This window comes from Merops nubicus, unplaced genomic scaffold (assembly GCF_000691845.1).
Source record: "Merops nubicus isolate BGI_N331 unplaced genomic scaffold, ASM69184v1 scaffold14892, whole genome shotgun sequence".
In the NCBI taxonomy this organism is placed as follows: Eukaryota; Metazoa; Chordata; class Aves; order Coraciiformes; family Meropidae; genus Merops; species Merops nubicus.
Genome location: NW_008592975.1, coordinates 9402 through 26688, shown reverse-complemented (window position 1 = coordinate 26688; position 17287 = coordinate 9402). Strand labels below are relative to the sequence as shown.

General features: G+C 40.2%; 1 protein-coding gene across 1 annotated transcript in view; it reads right to left on the bottom strand.

Moving 5' to 3' along the window:
• The window catches only part of LOC103768189 (dystonin-like), a gene marked incomplete at its 3' end in the record, with an annotated part of 113410 nt that overhangs the window by 90755 nt on the left and 5368 nt on the right, over positions 1-17287 (bottom strand). The window contains exons 2-4 of the mRNA XM_008935329.1: positions 16016-16152; positions 13074-13151; positions 10300-10392 (exon numbers count right to left, since the gene is read on the bottom strand). Coding sequence (XP_008933577.1) covers positions 10300-10392; positions 13074-13151; positions 16016-16152 — 308 coding nt within the window. The remainder of the gene's footprint in view (positions 1-10299; positions 10393-13073; positions 13152-16015; positions 16153-17287) is intronic.

Here is a 17287-nt window from a genome sequence, read left to right as displayed (position 1 = left end):
CCCTCACACATCCACAGACATTCCCCATTTGGCTTTCGGTAACTCACAGTTGCACAGGCTCATTCATTCCGGTGTACGTACATACACTTAAATCCTCCTCAGGCAGTTAAGAACCGCCGTTTGCACCATAATTCCTTCCAGACTTCACGTCCATCCTCCTCAGCACGTAGCCATTTTGGTTATGAGAAATGCACACGCAATAAACGTTGTGGCAGGGTGCCCAGGCAGGGCCTGTGTCTGATTAGACACTGTGGCTTATTTCTGGCCACCAATCCTCTTAAATAAACATCACTGCTTCAGCACCGAGCTGTAATGCTGATGGCCTTTCACAGAGATGACATAGCATTTATGAGCCACAGAAAATTCTCCCCTGCATTCTAACTTCCCCCTTCATTTAGTAACTTGAGCAAGATAAAGGCAGGAAAATATGCAGCAACCTTTGAAACTATTAGCCACACTCCAAGTTCAAAAGTAGGCAGTGCAGCGAATAGCAGGGATTTAGTTAGCAGGTTTAGCTTGCACTTCATGTGTTTTTATTACATGTCCAATGACCCACAGAAGGGAGGAATAAAGTGAAGAATCAGAGATTGCTCTGACAGCTTGTTGGGGGGTCAAATTTTTATTTGTATGTGGAGTTTTCATAGTATCTTATGTGATTTTTCACCGATTTGTCAGCTATAAATAACCTGCTGCTTCCTATCATGCAAATGTAACAGCTTGCTCAGGGAAGTGGTGCCGTGTTCTGGGGGTTGGAACTTTGCAGCGGATTTAAACCTTCTGGCAGATGAAGATGAAGCAAATCGTAATAGCCAGTCTGCCTAGAAAACTGCCCACAAAATTACTGCTTATGAAAAGGGAGCTTTACCCTCCTCCCACGCTCCTGCTCTGGCGGCATCCCTGGGTAGCTCTGAGTACAACAGCCAAGAAGCACCAAACTACAGCTGGAACTAGGTGGAAATGTACACTATTAAAATGTAAGCAAGTCTAACCACCAGTACTGAGAAATATCTCTTTAAGCTTCCACTTTATTTATGTTACTGATACACAAAACCTACTAAATCCAGCACACATCAGCAGGGGTACACGTGTATGGTTTCTCATGCTGAGAAAGAACTAAGTGACTTGCCAAGCATTATCAGGTGTTGCCGTTAAGTTTCCCTTGCTTAGTTGAAAAGAAACTGCAATGATGAAACCCTGAGACTTTATCCCTAGGGGCCAGTTCCACTGAAGTATTCTATGGTGTTTTACTGATGGGATGCAGAATGAATAACACAACAAAGAAGTAGGATCAGCCTCCAAAGCATTTCTGAGAATACAGATGCTCATTGCTGACCACTCTACGGACACTGGGGTCAAATTTGACAGTAATGCTTAGGAAACTTTACACCACAACACTAAGGGACAGAACACTGTGCACAGCTGACAGACAGGCAGCTACACACAGGCACAATGTTTCTTTCCCAGGTATGTATCTGTGCTATGACCACACTCTTTCATGGCCTCAGTTTGTATTTGCATTTGTAGTATGCTTAACGTACCGGTATAGTTGTGACACTTGCTGCCTTCCCTCACAGTGAAAAGGCTGTACTCTAGTCAGCTTAGAAAAGTGACTTTGAGCCAAGAAGGAAGTCCAGAGGACTCACTGATTTAAAGCACACTTCCACACAGGACTGAGTTGGGTCCTGACATGGCCCCTCTTCATTAAGACACATACAAAAAAAAAAACACATTAAAAAAAATAGCCTTTGTAAATTACATCAAAAAGGGCAAGAAGGGAGACCCATGACATTACAGGCCAGGCAGCTGCACCTCCATCCCTGGAAAGGTGATGGAATAGCTCATTCTGGAGCTCATCTCCAAGCATGTGGAGGAAAAGAAGGTTATCAGCAGGGGTCAGCATGGATTCACCAAGGAGAAACCATGCTTAATTAATACGAAAGCCTTCTATGATAGTATGACTAGGTGAGTAGATGAGGGGAGAGCAGTGGATGTTGTCTACCTTGACTTCAACAAGACTTTTGACACTGTTTCCTGTAACATTCTTACAGCTAAGCTGTAAGGTGGTTTAGATGAGTGGACTGTGAGGTGGCTTGAGAACTGGCTGAATGACAGAGCTCAGAGGGTTGTGATCAGCAACACAAAGTCCAGTTAGAGACCTGCACCTCGTAGTGTCCCCCAGGGGTCACTACTGGGTCCAGTCTTCTTCAACTTCTTCATCAATGCCCTGGATGAAGGAACGGAGTGCACCCTCAGCAGGTTTGTTGATGATATAAAACTGGGAGGAGTGGCTGACACACCAGAAGGCTGTTCTGCCATTCAGCAAGACCTGGATAGGCTGGGGAGTTTGGTGGAGAGGAACCTAATGAAGTTCACCACGGGCAAGTGTAGAGTTCTGTACCTGGGGAGGAATAACCCCAGGCACTGAGCTGACCTGCTGCAAAGCAGATCTGTGGAGAAGGACCTAGGAGTCCTGTTGGACAACAAGTTAACCATGAGCCAGCAATGTGCTCTTGTGGCCAAGAAAGCCAATGGAATCCTGGAGTCCATTATTTTTTTAAGAGTGTGACCAGCAGGTCAAGGGAGTTTCTGCTCCCTCTCTATTCTGCCCTAGTGAGGCCACATCTGGAGTACTATGTCCAGGTCTGGGCTCTTCAGTTCAAGAGAGACAATGAACTAATGAAGAGAATACAATGAAGAATTATGAAGATGATTAAGGAACTGGAACATCTCTCTTACAAGGAAAGGCTAAGAGATCAGGAGCTGCTTAGCCTGGAGAACAGAAGTCTGAGAGGGAATCTTCTCAATGCTTATCAATATCTAAAGGGTGGGGGTCAAGAGGATGGGGACAGACTCTTTTCAGTGGTGCTCAGTGACGGAACAAGGGCAATGGGCACAAACTGGAACACAGGAAGTTCCACCTCAACATCAGGACAAACTTATTTTGTGGGTGACAGAGCCCTGGAACAGGTTGCTCCAGAGAGGTTGTGGAGTCTCCTTCTCTGGAGACTTTCAAACCCCTTCTGGATACATTCCTGAGCAACCTGGTCTAGGTAAACCTGCTTTATCGGAGAGTTGGACTAGATATTTCCAAAGGTCCCTTCCAACTCCTGCCATTCTGTGATTTTGTAATTAACAATACTTACCAGCTTTTCCTGAGTCAGAAGGCTATCACCCCACTATTAAACAATTATTGCTGCTGTTCCTTGGTTTATCATGAACCAAAAGGAAACATTATAAATTACTTTTTAAGTCACTTAAGCTCTTGAACCAAGGAAAATATCAAGGACAAAAGAATTGATAAATTGCATATATATCAGTTATGGGGGTTTTCATCTTAAAAAAAAACCCTATGCAAAATCATATTTCATGTTAAAGGAAGATGATAAATGAAAGTGAAAGTAACTAAAGATAAAATGACCACTTTCAGCTAACTGAAATGCTATAAAGTTATACCTTGTGTTGCAGCAAGGAAAAAGATAGAGAGAACAGGGTTACATCTGTTTTAGAAAAGGGCAACTGAAATTTCTTATAAAGCCTGTCTTCTTGAGCAAAGAAAAATTATATTCTAAAGCATCATCAGAGACCACCACTGAAGCCTGTAAGAACCACCACAATATAGTGAAGACTTGACCACAACAGGAGCTTTGTCTCACACTTCTGACTAGAACTGAATGGAAGCTCAGCACTAGCTAAATTCAAAGACTCAAATGATCAAAGCTGTTTAAAATACTATCACAAATTGTTGTGTTTCCTTCCTTTCCTTTAAAAAAAAAATCAAAAACCCAAAAAAAACACCAAAGCACCCAAAGATACAAATTTATACCCACCAGTGCTGGAAAGTTTTAAGGAGAGATTAGCAAAAGATTTTTTCTGACACATAAACCCTTAAGAAGTATAACATGAGTAAAGGATTAGATCAACACTTGTCTGCAATTTGATCTTAGAGGCCGTTTAATGACAAACAAGAGGTTAATATGAAGACATGACAAACAAAAGATTTACATCTAGACATGAAATAGCTTATGCAGATTTGTTTGGGCTTGCATTTAGCCATAGATTTCTGTAATCAGCCAAGCATGTCTGTGGCTGTGAAATTCATTATATTCTTAACATGGGACAGGTGTATCGCCCATTATAATGGCCATGTTGTTGAGTGTTTGTTAGTCCACAGAATGCTGGACCGTCCATCCTTTGTCACTGCTGATTTACCCTTTATTATAGGTTTCATATAGTTAAAAAATGTAGTAAAGGGAAGGTTATTCCACTTTGTCAATCAAACCAGGCTTGGTATCTTTTATCCTACAATAAAATCATCAAAAAAACACTAGGAATGCATTTCAGGTAGTTTTGGATCTAAAATCCCTTCCCCCTCTTTCTCAGTTTTGTTTTGTTTATGCAACAGAGCAAAAGCAGTGGAGCATTTAGCATAAATGGGACGTGTTATTTCATGGTGCTAAAACAGCATACCAGATAATCAGCAAGCATTCTGCTGCACAGCCCAAAGGTCACAGGCAAAATGACAGAGAGATAAACGTAAGCCAAAGAGAAAGTGAAAATTAAAGCAGCACAAGATAGAGAACAAGGCAAAAAATAAAGGCTTGCCAGCACAAACAAAAGGTTATACTTGGAGCTGTTTGAGCTGTATTGGCAGCCACAGCTCAAAACCTGAGGTTGTTCAACTCTCAGGTACCACTGACCTACCAAAAATCATAACCGTGAACAGGAGAGGTTTTATATCCAGTGAGGTGGCTAAGAAAAAGAGGAATTTGTTCGTTGGTGGTGGTTTTATGGGATTAGGGGTGAATAAAATCAAACAGATTAGCTAACTGCTCATAAATCTTACCCTGCTACAGATATTTCAGTATTTGTAGAGATAAAATCTAAATATGACTCTGCAATGAGCCTTAAGGCCTCTAGTCCTTGCTGTGATTCAAAGGAGTCCCAGAAATGCCAAGAATTCCATACCCATTTTCTTAACCAAGAGTTAGCAATTATTTTATGTTATTTTTAAATTGCTGAAGAATTCTAGAAGAGAACTAGGAGTTCAGCTGAGGAATAAAGTACAGGAAGAGTATAACCCAACAAATGCTGCATGACAGGTCTGCTGCAATTGCTAATGACTGGTAATTGCAACTCCCAGGTGTAATACAGTTGATCCTTTGACCACTTATAGTCAGAGATTAGACAACTGGCTGCATAGCTCCATCTTTAAATCTTGAGAAGATCACACCTTGACCTTGTTCTAGCTATTTTAAAGTAAAGGCAGATTAAACTTCAGTTCTTGGGCGCCAAGACTCACAGCTCAGGCAATACCCAGAGGCAAGCTCCAAAGCCAGCTGCGTCAGCCAGCTGCTCCCAGCAGCCATAGGTGCCAGGAGAACAGCGAGTGAAAGCCAGACCCAACAACTTTCTGATCTCCCCGTTGCCACCTCAGGAAAGTGGGCAACACTTCTTTTGTATAGTGACCCGTATAATGGATTTAACAGCAGAGCAGCAGAAGCAGAGGGGAAGATGCACAGGTCTCAGAGAAACCCATTATTCCTCTGCCTTCTGCATGCCCTTTACTGGAACAGGTCACCACAGCTGAGTTGTCTCTTCCTCTGGCCACCCTGTATGAAGGCCACAGCCTTCATATAGGCTCCGAGCACCTAACTTTGTTAAGGGCTGTCAGGAACTTGAGAAACAGCTGGGTAGCTGTCCTTGCTCTCAGTCAAGTCATCCACAACAAAACCAACCTTCCTATCTTTCTGTCCAAGACAGGTAAAAGTTTAACTGCTGATGTGCTGGACCAAATGAGCAGTCTGTAGACTGCTTTGTGGCAGCCTGATAAAAAATGAACCCTTTCCTCAAAGATTTATGGGGAGTCAGCAGCAAAAAAAGTATTTGCTGACAAGAGAAACGTGAAGAGGTTACACGTGCCCCAGAGAAGGTACCTGTCTGGCCAGAGGGAAGCTGCACAGGCCTGTAAGATCTGGACAAAAACATTACCGAATGTGGCCTTGAAAAGCAGCACCCTGCAAAGAGCCTGACAGAACCAAGCTGGGGAGGGTGGGAAGAAAAATGTTTCACAGCAGTTCCTCGGCTGCACAACAGGGATGAAACCGAAACAGAAAAGGTCTATTAAGTCATGACTTAGAAGCTCCAGACTTCTTTTTTTTGGCATCTGAGTTCACAAAGGCCACATTTTGGGTGCCTGGAAGTTTAAAGTTTCAGGGTTTGCATGTTGGTTTTTTTTGTTTGTTTGTTTGCTTGTGTTTTGTTTTGTTTTGTTTGGGTTTTTTTGGTTTTGTTTTTGTTTTGTTTTGTTTTTTATTTATTTTATTTGTTTTTATTTTTTAACAAACTGCAAATTATTCTAAATATTTAAGATTTGTTAAATTAAAGAACAATTGTAGTGGCTTGAAAAGAAAGGATCAATTTTCACAGAAATTCTTACTAAAAACTCTGGTTACTTAGAGGTCAAATTCTGCTTTCCTTTACAGCTGCTTATCTCCAGTATCCTTAGTGGAAATGTATTTGGTATTGAAGGAGTTCAAGGATTAATTTGGATATTTATATATACAGCCTATAATTATACAAAATACCGTAATCTGATTTAGCATGTTCTACAGGTGCCAGGAAAATAACTTAGAGAAGTTATTGTATTATGAAACTGAATTTTTTAAAAGCCACATATTATTAAAGCCTGTGAAATGCGTAACTGAAAGCTTGCCTAAATCCTAATAACATACATGTCTCAGGAATTTTCAGTATCCACAGGACAAATTATTTCCTAACATACTAATCTCCATAAACCACCAGATCTCCCATTCCACCTTTTTTATATCTTATATGTAATTACTTGGGACACAGAGGAATGTATAATTTCTGGACCTGTGCAGCTGCAAAAGCTAGTGGTATAACTTGAAAAAATATATATATTTATCTAATTATGGGTGCCAACACACAAAGCCATAACCATCTCTAGATGTAATTCAGATGCAAAAGAAACGTAATCCTCAAATACGTATCATCCTTTATTTTTGTTCATCATGTATTTCCCCTAAATCCACTCCAGTACTCAGAAGGATTTTCTATTTTGAGGAAATATTATCTTCTAGATAAAGAGTCATGACTCCGGAAAACAAAAAGCCACAAACAGCAGCCAAAAAACAATCCCTGACATCTTGACTACCTCCCAGGTTGCAGTGTTATTAGAAGACACTTAAATGGTGGATCGGAGGCAGTAGCATCACGTAGCAAACAGCACCCTCCACCCACTGAGAAATTAACTGCAAATGCTGGGAAAATTTAAGAGGTAGTTCAGAGGAAGAGAACTCAACACAGGTGTTTATGTGGTCATGTAGCTGGCTAGGTCTTTAAGAAGAGAGCATTTTACCCAGTGGAGGCAGGATAGAGTTTCCTAAATCTGGGCTTCTAAGAGCTCTTTGAGATATCCTGCTGTACTCCAACTGGCCTCCAGCTGCAGGTCTAAAAGAGCATGGGTCTCTCACAGATCTGGTATCTCATCAAATAACCCACATGCCTGTCCTGGATACTCTAGCACACCTCAGATGTCACTCAAACGCCACTTGGCTTTAGGAAACTGAATCAAAAGCCCTGGAGATCTAGTTAGTACAATCAACAGATCTGGAACAGCAATGCTTCACAACCTTCTGTCTCTACGACATAAGCAGCAAGTCAATCGATCATCTAGAACACCTGAGACACTTAAAACTACCTGCGATACCTGCATGGGGATTGTAGATACGCCACAGGACCTACAGCAACTTGCTTTCCACTGCACATGCTACTGGATATGCTTGCTGTGTCATCTCAGATGGCACTGATCACCCATGCTAGGCTACTGAATAGCTTAGTAGGTGCTCTAGGCACCTACTACAAGTGATCTGAACTGCTTCACCAACCTTACCCACTGTACTGACTAGTCCTCCAGGCCTCAGATCTGCTCCTAAACATGTTCACCATCATTTAAGATGCAGTTTATCCTGCCTGGCCCGTCACCTCCCAGATGACAGTGAGTTTCCCACTAAGATCTGCATCATGTTTCTCATACTCACGAGGGTGTCTCAAATCTCCAACAACACAGATGTTTATGTTCAGTCAAAAGGAGTGAGCCTTTAGTAGCTGGTTAGATGACTCACTCTCTATACTAGTTGTACAGACTAAACCTCTATCACTCACATTATCAGACTAAAGGGACAATTCAGACACAATGCATAAGAACACAGCTCTCCATAAGCACCTGGATTTAGGTGTCAACTTAAAATTGAATCTCAGCATAACTTCCCCAATATTTACAGGTTTACTTCCTGCATAAACATACTTATTGTCAGGAAGCTTCATCCCTTCCTGAAGACTCTGCTGCTAGACTTTGCTGTTCAGATTTTTCCCTCATTCAAAATCCAAGTGAAGAAAAAAAAAAAATTGTGAGGTTATAAGTATACACACTCTTCTTAACTTCCTTATACGTTCTGAACCCAAATTGGCTGTATACAGTTGTCAATGACACCAAAGTGCCATAGGCTTCAAAAGAAATGGTGTGTAAGAAAATGCCAGGCTAACACAGATGAGTACAGCGGGTGTTTCCTACCTCACCTTACAAACCCCTTCTGTGTTCAGTGTAGGTACCACAGACATAAATAGCACAAAGGTAGAAAAAACACTTTTGGAAACCCTGTTCTCCTCAGTTATTTAATATTTACTAATAAGGCTTAATATTTAGTCCAAGAACAATTATTTATTCTTTATTTTAACACAGAATTTTAAAAGGTAGTATGTAGAAAAAATGAATGCTGACACATCTGCAAGATCTGAATTTTAATTGTCCTGGCAGAAATTCAGTTGGTATTTAAGCGGGGTCAGGACAGAAGAAAGTAAGCACAATTTAAGTGCTTCTACATATTTCATACAAAGCTGGCTACCTTACAGGGGGAAATCCTTGTCACACCAGCTCATCTAATTAGTTACTTCATATAAAACATTTCCCCTTCTCATGATATCTTATAGCTATAACTAGTAGCACTAACTTTCATCCCTTTTTGTAAGCACCCAAAGCTGTTAGAAGTCCTGTGCTTCAGTTAGTGAGAAAAACTAAAAGTTTCATCCTGCAAAAACCTACTCATTAGGTTCAGAAAGAAAAGATACATCAAGTAAAGGTTGATTTCCACTAACAGCTTCTATTACTAAAAATCTTTGTTTCTCAAAACACAGCAACAATCAATCACTCCCTATACTGTGGGTCGTGCTTAAATATATTTAAGCCCAGCCTTTTTCCTCCATATAATGTGTGAGTAAAGACTGCCATGACAGGGGAGAGCTGAGGGAACTTGAGGTCCTTGCTAGCAGTGAGCAGTTAGTGGTTTCTCCTTTACCCTGTGCACTGGCCTGGGCTGATCCTGTTTAGACCAAGGCCATGTTGGCTCTATTCATTTCTTCTGTTCCTCTTTAGGATTTAGAGAAAGGTAAATTATATCCTAGCAGCATTTATGGTGTTGGTTAATGTTTTATTTTCATTTTGTTTGTTTAAAATATTTTTCTTCCAATCATAAATCCAGTGCAGGACATTTCTGAGTGAACCACAGTTTTTCTGCATGATCATGTCACTTTCTGATCATTTAAAATGCCTGCACAGCATGAAGTCTACTACTAACAATACTGCAGCCACTAAATTAGAATTATCTGTCATCTGGGTTACATCACCTACAGCCACGTCCATTGTGAAAGGCTCATTCTGAGGAGCCATTTAACACCACACACTGTAAAGCTGCATTATACTGCACACAATCCCACCAGTGTACAACAACCAGAGTGCCACCTAGTGTGACCCGCCCTACCAGCACTGGGGCTACAAACAACGCTGAAGTGTTGGGGACTGCTCAGAATGGGCATGAGTTAAGAGGGCTTGCTAAAATACTTCTAACAGCAGAGAAATTCAGATCTGGAAGGAAAATTATTTTAAACGGTTTAATACGTTTTGAGACTCATCATAAAAAGTCTTCAGAATAAAACAAGGCCTGTTTGTCTAAACACTGGAAGGAATATATCAACTATTGTCTTTACTGATGTTCAAAACCCCAGTTATTTTTCCCCTTGCTCCACAGACAGGAATTAGCAAACAAGCAACACCTTCAAAGTCAGTTTACATCACAAAAGATACATCACCAATACCTTCAAATACACTTTAGAGATATCTGTATTTTTGCACAGCCTACATGGAGTCCTGTGTAAGTTGACATTCATCATAACTGCACACAAGAATCCGACTGAAAAGATACTGTCAAGCAAAACCAGACTTACCTGAAAGTGCAAAATTATGGTCCATATCAACCCCAAAGTCAGTTTTGGATTCCCATCTGTTATGTCGTAATTTCTAATATTAACCAGTTTCACCTGCCATCAAGGAAAGAAAATAGAGACAAAATGGAGATAAATATGCCACAAATACACACTGTACTCCACAGGCACAACTGCCAGGGATGCATTACTCTCCTCCTGAGCTTATTCCATCATTTTTTTTCTAATTCTCAAGAGCAGAAAGGAATTGCATTCTGGCTTTAAGCAGACCGCCAGGAATTGCCTCTCTCACCCACCCCAAGCTAAGAGGATTCCTCAGCTATCACTACGCCAACAGATCTGCCCCTTGTGCCAAACACCCTCCGCCTTGGTCCATGTCAGAGGAGGAAGGTGTGATAGAGGGGCAAAAGGATAACAAGCATATGATGATTTGTAACTGGTGTATCAGTCTCCAGGCTGTGCTGAGACCCAGGAAGCTATCACTGCCTTTCCTTCTCCCAACGCCCTCCCGCAGCCAAGCAAAAATTTAGCAGCAGGAGAACTGGTCTGCTAGAACACAACAATCTGCCTTGATAAAACCAGGAGTTTAGTATCACATTTAAATAACCAGAGGCTTAATAGTGACAACTATTACTATTGTTTCTGCTGCTCTATTCATTCACAGTGCTATAAACATGAATAACAGGATTAAAACAAAGGCTGACATTTTTGCCACTTCAATAAGCCCACATCCCGAGTCAAATAATTCTATTTTCTTTGTTATGTTTTATCATTCCATTTAATTTTTCTATATGTGTTATGTATCCATATAGCCCAGCAATTAAAGATAACTCAGCTAAAAAGCATTTTATGCTTATGTTAGTAAAGTTACATGCACATGCTTTTTAAACACATACTCTTATCAACACTGAAAAAGCAAAGGCATTTCCTTCTCTTCATCTGCAAACATAACCTTAACTATAAAGGGGGGGAAAAAAAGGCAAAACAAAAAAAAAACCACCACACCAAAAGCACACTGTCTGGAAGATGTGAGTTCAAAAAAGCAATTATAAACAAATCCAAATGTTTTCCTCCCACTGCATTATAAAAACTGCTTGTGTTTAGCACAAATCTACAACATACTCAAATATGCCTCATGTTGTTTTTCCTTTGTTTTTTTTTCTAAAAGGGTTCAAAATTATCGATATATAGTATGTCCATGAATCACTATCCTTGGACATGTTTAAAAACAAGGAAAGTAGACATGGTGCTTAGGGACATGGCTTAGCAGTAGACTTGGTAGGGTTAGGTTAATGGTTCGACATGATGATCTTAAAGGTCTTTTTCCAACCTGAACAAGTCTTTCTTGTTCTATGATTTTTCTCTATCTCTGCCTTACAATCAAAATAAAGCATTTTATCTAGAGGTTATATAGCCAATCTGAGGAAGTCACCTCCTAAATATGTTTAGAAACACCTTAGCAGGGGGCTAAAACTTTAATCAAATGCAAGCCCCAGTGGCAGCTTTCCAAGAAGACCAAAGCCCTTATAAGCATGTTGTAGAGTAGAGTACAGCTATCTTCACAAAACTGAGGCTAAAGAGAGCACAAAAATCCTCAGATCACAATCAACAGCTATGTGATGGAGAATTGTGGCTCCCAATGACATGGGCATGTTCAGAAACCTGAGGATGACACAACCCTAAATCTCCCATGTTTAATACACATGGTCTGTCATGAATAAATAAGGCATGGTGCAGCACAAGCCCAGAGGTCTTGCTGCATAAAAATGTTGTGACTGTCATTTCAAGTAGCCATTCATTTACTTCACAGTATATTTGTTCAATGCCTCACTTTGATTAAAAAGAATTGTTTGCTTTGAACTCGGTGAAAGAGGATTGAGTTCTCGCTGTACAGATCACTCGGTGACCCGAAAGACAGTCTGCAATTTCACTCAAAATATGAATACATCTGTTTTTACAAGCAAATTAAGTATCACTCTGTGGTTTGCTACCTCATATTTCTTCAAACCTTTCAAGTAATAAATAATTTTTTTGGAAAAAGATCTACAATCATCCAATCAGAAAACAGGTTTCCAGCATCAATTCATTTGGATGGGATGGATTGAGAGGAACAGCTTTTCCTTCCATGCTCATTTTGGACATTTTTAGAATATTGGGGTTTTTTTGCAAAGGGAGAAAGCAAGAATCCTGAAAGTATTTAAAAAAAAAAATTAAAAGCACACAGAAGCTCACAGCAGCAGAAAACCACCCAGCAGTCTGAGTTTCAAGTGCTTGGTTTAAAGGAGACTCAGCCTTCACTTCACCTGTATCTTCCACAGGTGACTCCAGGTGACTCCGCTGCCTCTCTAGGAGGGCACCAGCTCTGCTGTGATCAGGTTTAAGGCTTGCAAAAGTTCTCTCAAAACAAATATAACCACAACAAGGAACTCCCTCACAATATTCCTATTTCTTTGAATCTGCATTTTGCACTAAAAATTAGATTGTGAACAAACCTGCATACCAGCTAGTGTCTGGGAAGCATGAAAAATGTACTGTAAGCAACTCCCGAAGATCTCACCCATAATTTGCTCCTCTTTAACACCATATACCACAGAAGGGTGGTACAAAGTTACCTCTGCCACATCTCTATTAACCATCTCAAGCACAAGATGAAGCTGAGCCTACAGGAGCAGCTGTTACACAGCATACGTAAGAGACCAAGCAGGACACAGTCTTTCTTTATTAGCTACAGGTGACAAAATTGTCATTAATATTTTTCATTAAAATTTTCACCATACCTGGCGGTTTTTCAAATAGTCAAGTGCAATTTGGACGTTCTGAAGTCTGTGAAAACGCATCCGACCTTTTTCTCGGGGCTAAAATTGGAAAACAATAGTTGTGAGATTTTCTTGTCAGACAAAAGAACAAATGATCTGCTTTAAAAGATATCACGTAAAACATCAGAAGCATTACAGTTTTAATGAAGCCCAAACCTTTACTGGAAAAGTGTGCTTTAACAATTACATTTTTTAAAAAACTGTGGTTGAAATCTTTTAGCACAGCAAATGGCAAGAGAGATCAGTGGTCCCAAACTGCAGCTTTGATCCATGCAGGCTGAAAGCTGTTTCTCTGTAACGGGAACTAAGGCCAAGAGAGCTAGAAAAGGCCCTGCATGAATCTACCTACAGAAACCCAACTGCATTATATTATTATAAAAGATTTACAGTATATTATGCAAAGCAAAATGTAAGTAATGACATGTATTATGTAGCTCTAGTAGACTTTGTGATGGAAAAGTTTAACTCTGTATGCAACTTTATGATTTAATGTTATTTATTTAGAGCACGACCACATAATCATTACAATATCAATACGTAATAATTTAAAGCATGTAATAAAGACAATACCTTCTTCCAAACATAATAATGCAAAACATACAGCCCTAGAGTAAGTTTAAGCTCTTGACTTGGGTAGAACATTATCAATCATGAAAACAGCTAACAAGTCACCCTTCTCAAAGCAAAGTCAAAAGTAGCAAGAAGAAACTGTAAAATAAGCATGAGTGGTGTGTTAATGGAAACATGGCAAAACTGCATGCAGTTAGTGTAAAATCACCAAGAAGAAGAATCACACAAAAATCACACTTTACTTAGCTGTCAAAGCTCAGCAATGGGAAAGCAGTTAAATTTAGATCATCATCATCATCATATCCAAATCCTTTTATTCTTCTTCCTTATTTCAGATTTTTCACAAACCTTCACAGCAATAAACTGAAGCAGACTATAATGGCTCAGGATCAGCCATGAAAATGAGTATTTCCTCAGACAGTCACTGCGAAACACAGATACAGGCCCAAGCCTTTCTCAACTGCCTTTTTTCCCCCCCTGTGGAGTATCAGATGCTTGCCAAAAGGAAACATGGGAAAATGGAGCTGAATAAGCAGCATAAACTAAAACACAAAGAATTTTAATTCCTGTTATAGAACCTTCAATTTAGCCCCTTGTTTTTCATGTCAATAGCCCAGGATCAAAACCTGCAGCCCTTGCTACCGAGTAGCTCCCCCGGATGGAACGAAGAACTGCAGACCTGGAACTTGGTTTTCCACAGTAAAAAGAGTATAATAAATCCCAAATGACATAGTCAGGTAAAGCATCTCAGAGGGGAAATATTTTTTTAAAAAAATGTACAGCTAAAATGAAGCATTTTGAGTTATGTTATGCCCCAGAAAAAAAAGCACACAAATTCCACTGAAATCACAACCGCGGCACAACACACAGGGAGCCAAGAAGGCACTCGGACCCTACGACAGCAAGTTGCTTTAGCAAACACTATTAATGCAAGGTCTACAAAGGCATGAAACAGCTCACTTGGACTAACAAGCACTCAGCGTTTTACCCTTGATGAGTAGATATTTCCCTTCTGGATGGTGTAAATACAGTGAAACAGTAATTCAGCGTTTGTTGTGAGGAAGATAAACCCTGCAAGTGATCTGTAGACGTAGTAGCCACTACACAGAGCTGCCACTGCACTTCTACTTTTATTATCTGCTTTCATAAACATAACTATTTAATTTGATCAATTTTAACAAGCAGATCTGTACCTCTGATTTACTTAATTACAAAATATTATCCAGTATCACGTGCAATACACCATGGGTGTAGTAGACTGGTGCTTCTAATTAAGACAAAACAGTTTTTTGCCATTGACTTGACTAAGGAGAGCTTTCAAGCCTTGGTGCAAATTACCTGTATATGGGCAATGCTGTTTGCAAGCAAAGAAACACAACCTTGCTCTAATGGAATTATGGTATTTCCCTGTTGATTATTAAAATCAATTATTTACTTCTAGAAAATGTTGTCCAGTACACACTTGTGGCACAGTTTTGTACAGTTTAACAGAAGAAAATTAAAAGAAATCTTCAACAGTTGCATTTTAGCCGTTGGCAAAAAGGCTGAATTTGTCTTTACCATACCTCCATCATAAACTTACATATCCTGGTTTACCAACATGAGTTCTTTTGTCCTTTCTACAGCACACTACTGCAGCACACCGAACTAAGAATTCACATTAGCAGACACCACACTTCAAACACTACATTAGTACAGTTACGGGGGTCGGCACCTACCCCCTTATCCTCATCCTCCACATCCTCATGCTGTTCATTTGCGCATGCTTCTGTTGAACTCACCAACCGTAAGGTCTTCAAAAAATCTCGCTCTCTTGGCTAATGAATATAACAGACAGGAGACAGGACAGCAAAAACACAAGACAGACCACAAATGAAAAGAAGAGCATGAAAAGAAGAACATAATGAAGAGAACAAATACCAAGCAAGGGAAGTAATGCTCACAAAGAAAGGAAATGACACCTGAGGAGTGTGTTAGACAATTTCAGGGACATTTTATCCTTGTTATTTGTAAGTTACTCCCTTTAATGCGAAGGGATATTAAGCATCCAACACTTGTTAAAAGAAAAATTGTAAAGAAGAGGGAAGAACAGAAAAAAATAGCGCATTACCCTACTAAGAAAGGAAGTCTCACTGACCACAAGAAATTGAAAGAACAGACTGCATTCCCCCACAGAATTCACAGTACACTATTTACCAACAGAAACACAACTTGTCTCTTCGGTATCAGGTCACAGGTTACAGAAAATATCAAAGAAACATCCAGCAGCTGATATGCAAAGAGTAAACAGACATAACAAACTGGAACCACTGCATTCTGATTTGAAGGCTTACCAAGGTGTCTCCAGAAAGGACTTCTAAAAGTGAGATCAAATTATGTCCATCTCTCAGGTCTTCATACAGGTCATTCACATGTTTTTGAACCTGTACAGATAAATGGAAAAAACGAAATGTGAGATCACTACTTATACCTGAGAATTCACACTCACATTAAGAAATACCTTTTAAAATACAGACAAAACTCAGATATATCTCAAGACGGCTTTTCAAATTTATTCAGTTTCCTTACAAATTTACAAACCCAGATTAACTGTAACAGGCAAAATTCACATCTACATCTGCAGTCACACAGCTCCATCACACTTTATTTCATTTTGCCAAAAAGGAGAACAACAACATGAAGTTATGGGCAATGAATACGTGTAACAATGAAAAAAATCAGTATCTGACAATTTCAGGGATAGCAGGTGCCCCCCTTTTTTGACCTCAGTAATGACCACTAACAGAGAACACCAGCTAAATCCAGTGAATTGAATACACACCATGTGTACTTTATGCTCAGCACACACGTTCACCGGAGTCAAGTCAAAAGTTACCGCACTGTCTGGCCTTAAACTTATTACTCCTCAAAGCACATCATCCACCAACTAACAATGTGATTTGTCACCTCATATTTCCTGATACTTGGTGAGTTTTCCCTCACCTCACACACCGTACCAAAGAAATAGGACATGAGGTTGATCTAGTGAAGCCAAGGACACACACAGCCCTTCCCACCAGCTGTGCCAGTGGCAGAGGTTAGTGCTCCCTGCAGCTCAGCAACACTCTACCACCAGCAGTCACCAACCCTACTAATCCCTTCTTCTGGTGCCCTCTAAGAGATGGTCACCCTTTGCCAGCTGATAAATCGTGTTGAGAACCAGCAGACCCTGTGAGGCCAGCCATGAGCAAGGGAGCAGATGTAATGAGAACAGTGACAGATGAAAGCCCCAACTTTTCTGACAAGCACAACAAAGCTGGGAGATGTTTGCCCAGAGGCCAACTTCTTGTTTGTTAGCATTAGCTTAAATACCTTTTTATCTAAAATTTCTTTAACAATTTCAGCCAGCTGCTCTTGAAATGTGAAACAAAAGACCTCATTTCTTAGAAGCAGAGATTTTTGACATTGCCAGCCAGGACAGAAGTTGGGGACTTTCCAGCTACAATTTAATGTCATTTCTCTGACATCAGAAATTGCTTCTGAAGTTACCAGCTCTGCTAGAGATGAACTGTACTTCCAATATGGGACCTATGGGACACTCCTCTGCCTGCCAACATTTCTGTGGG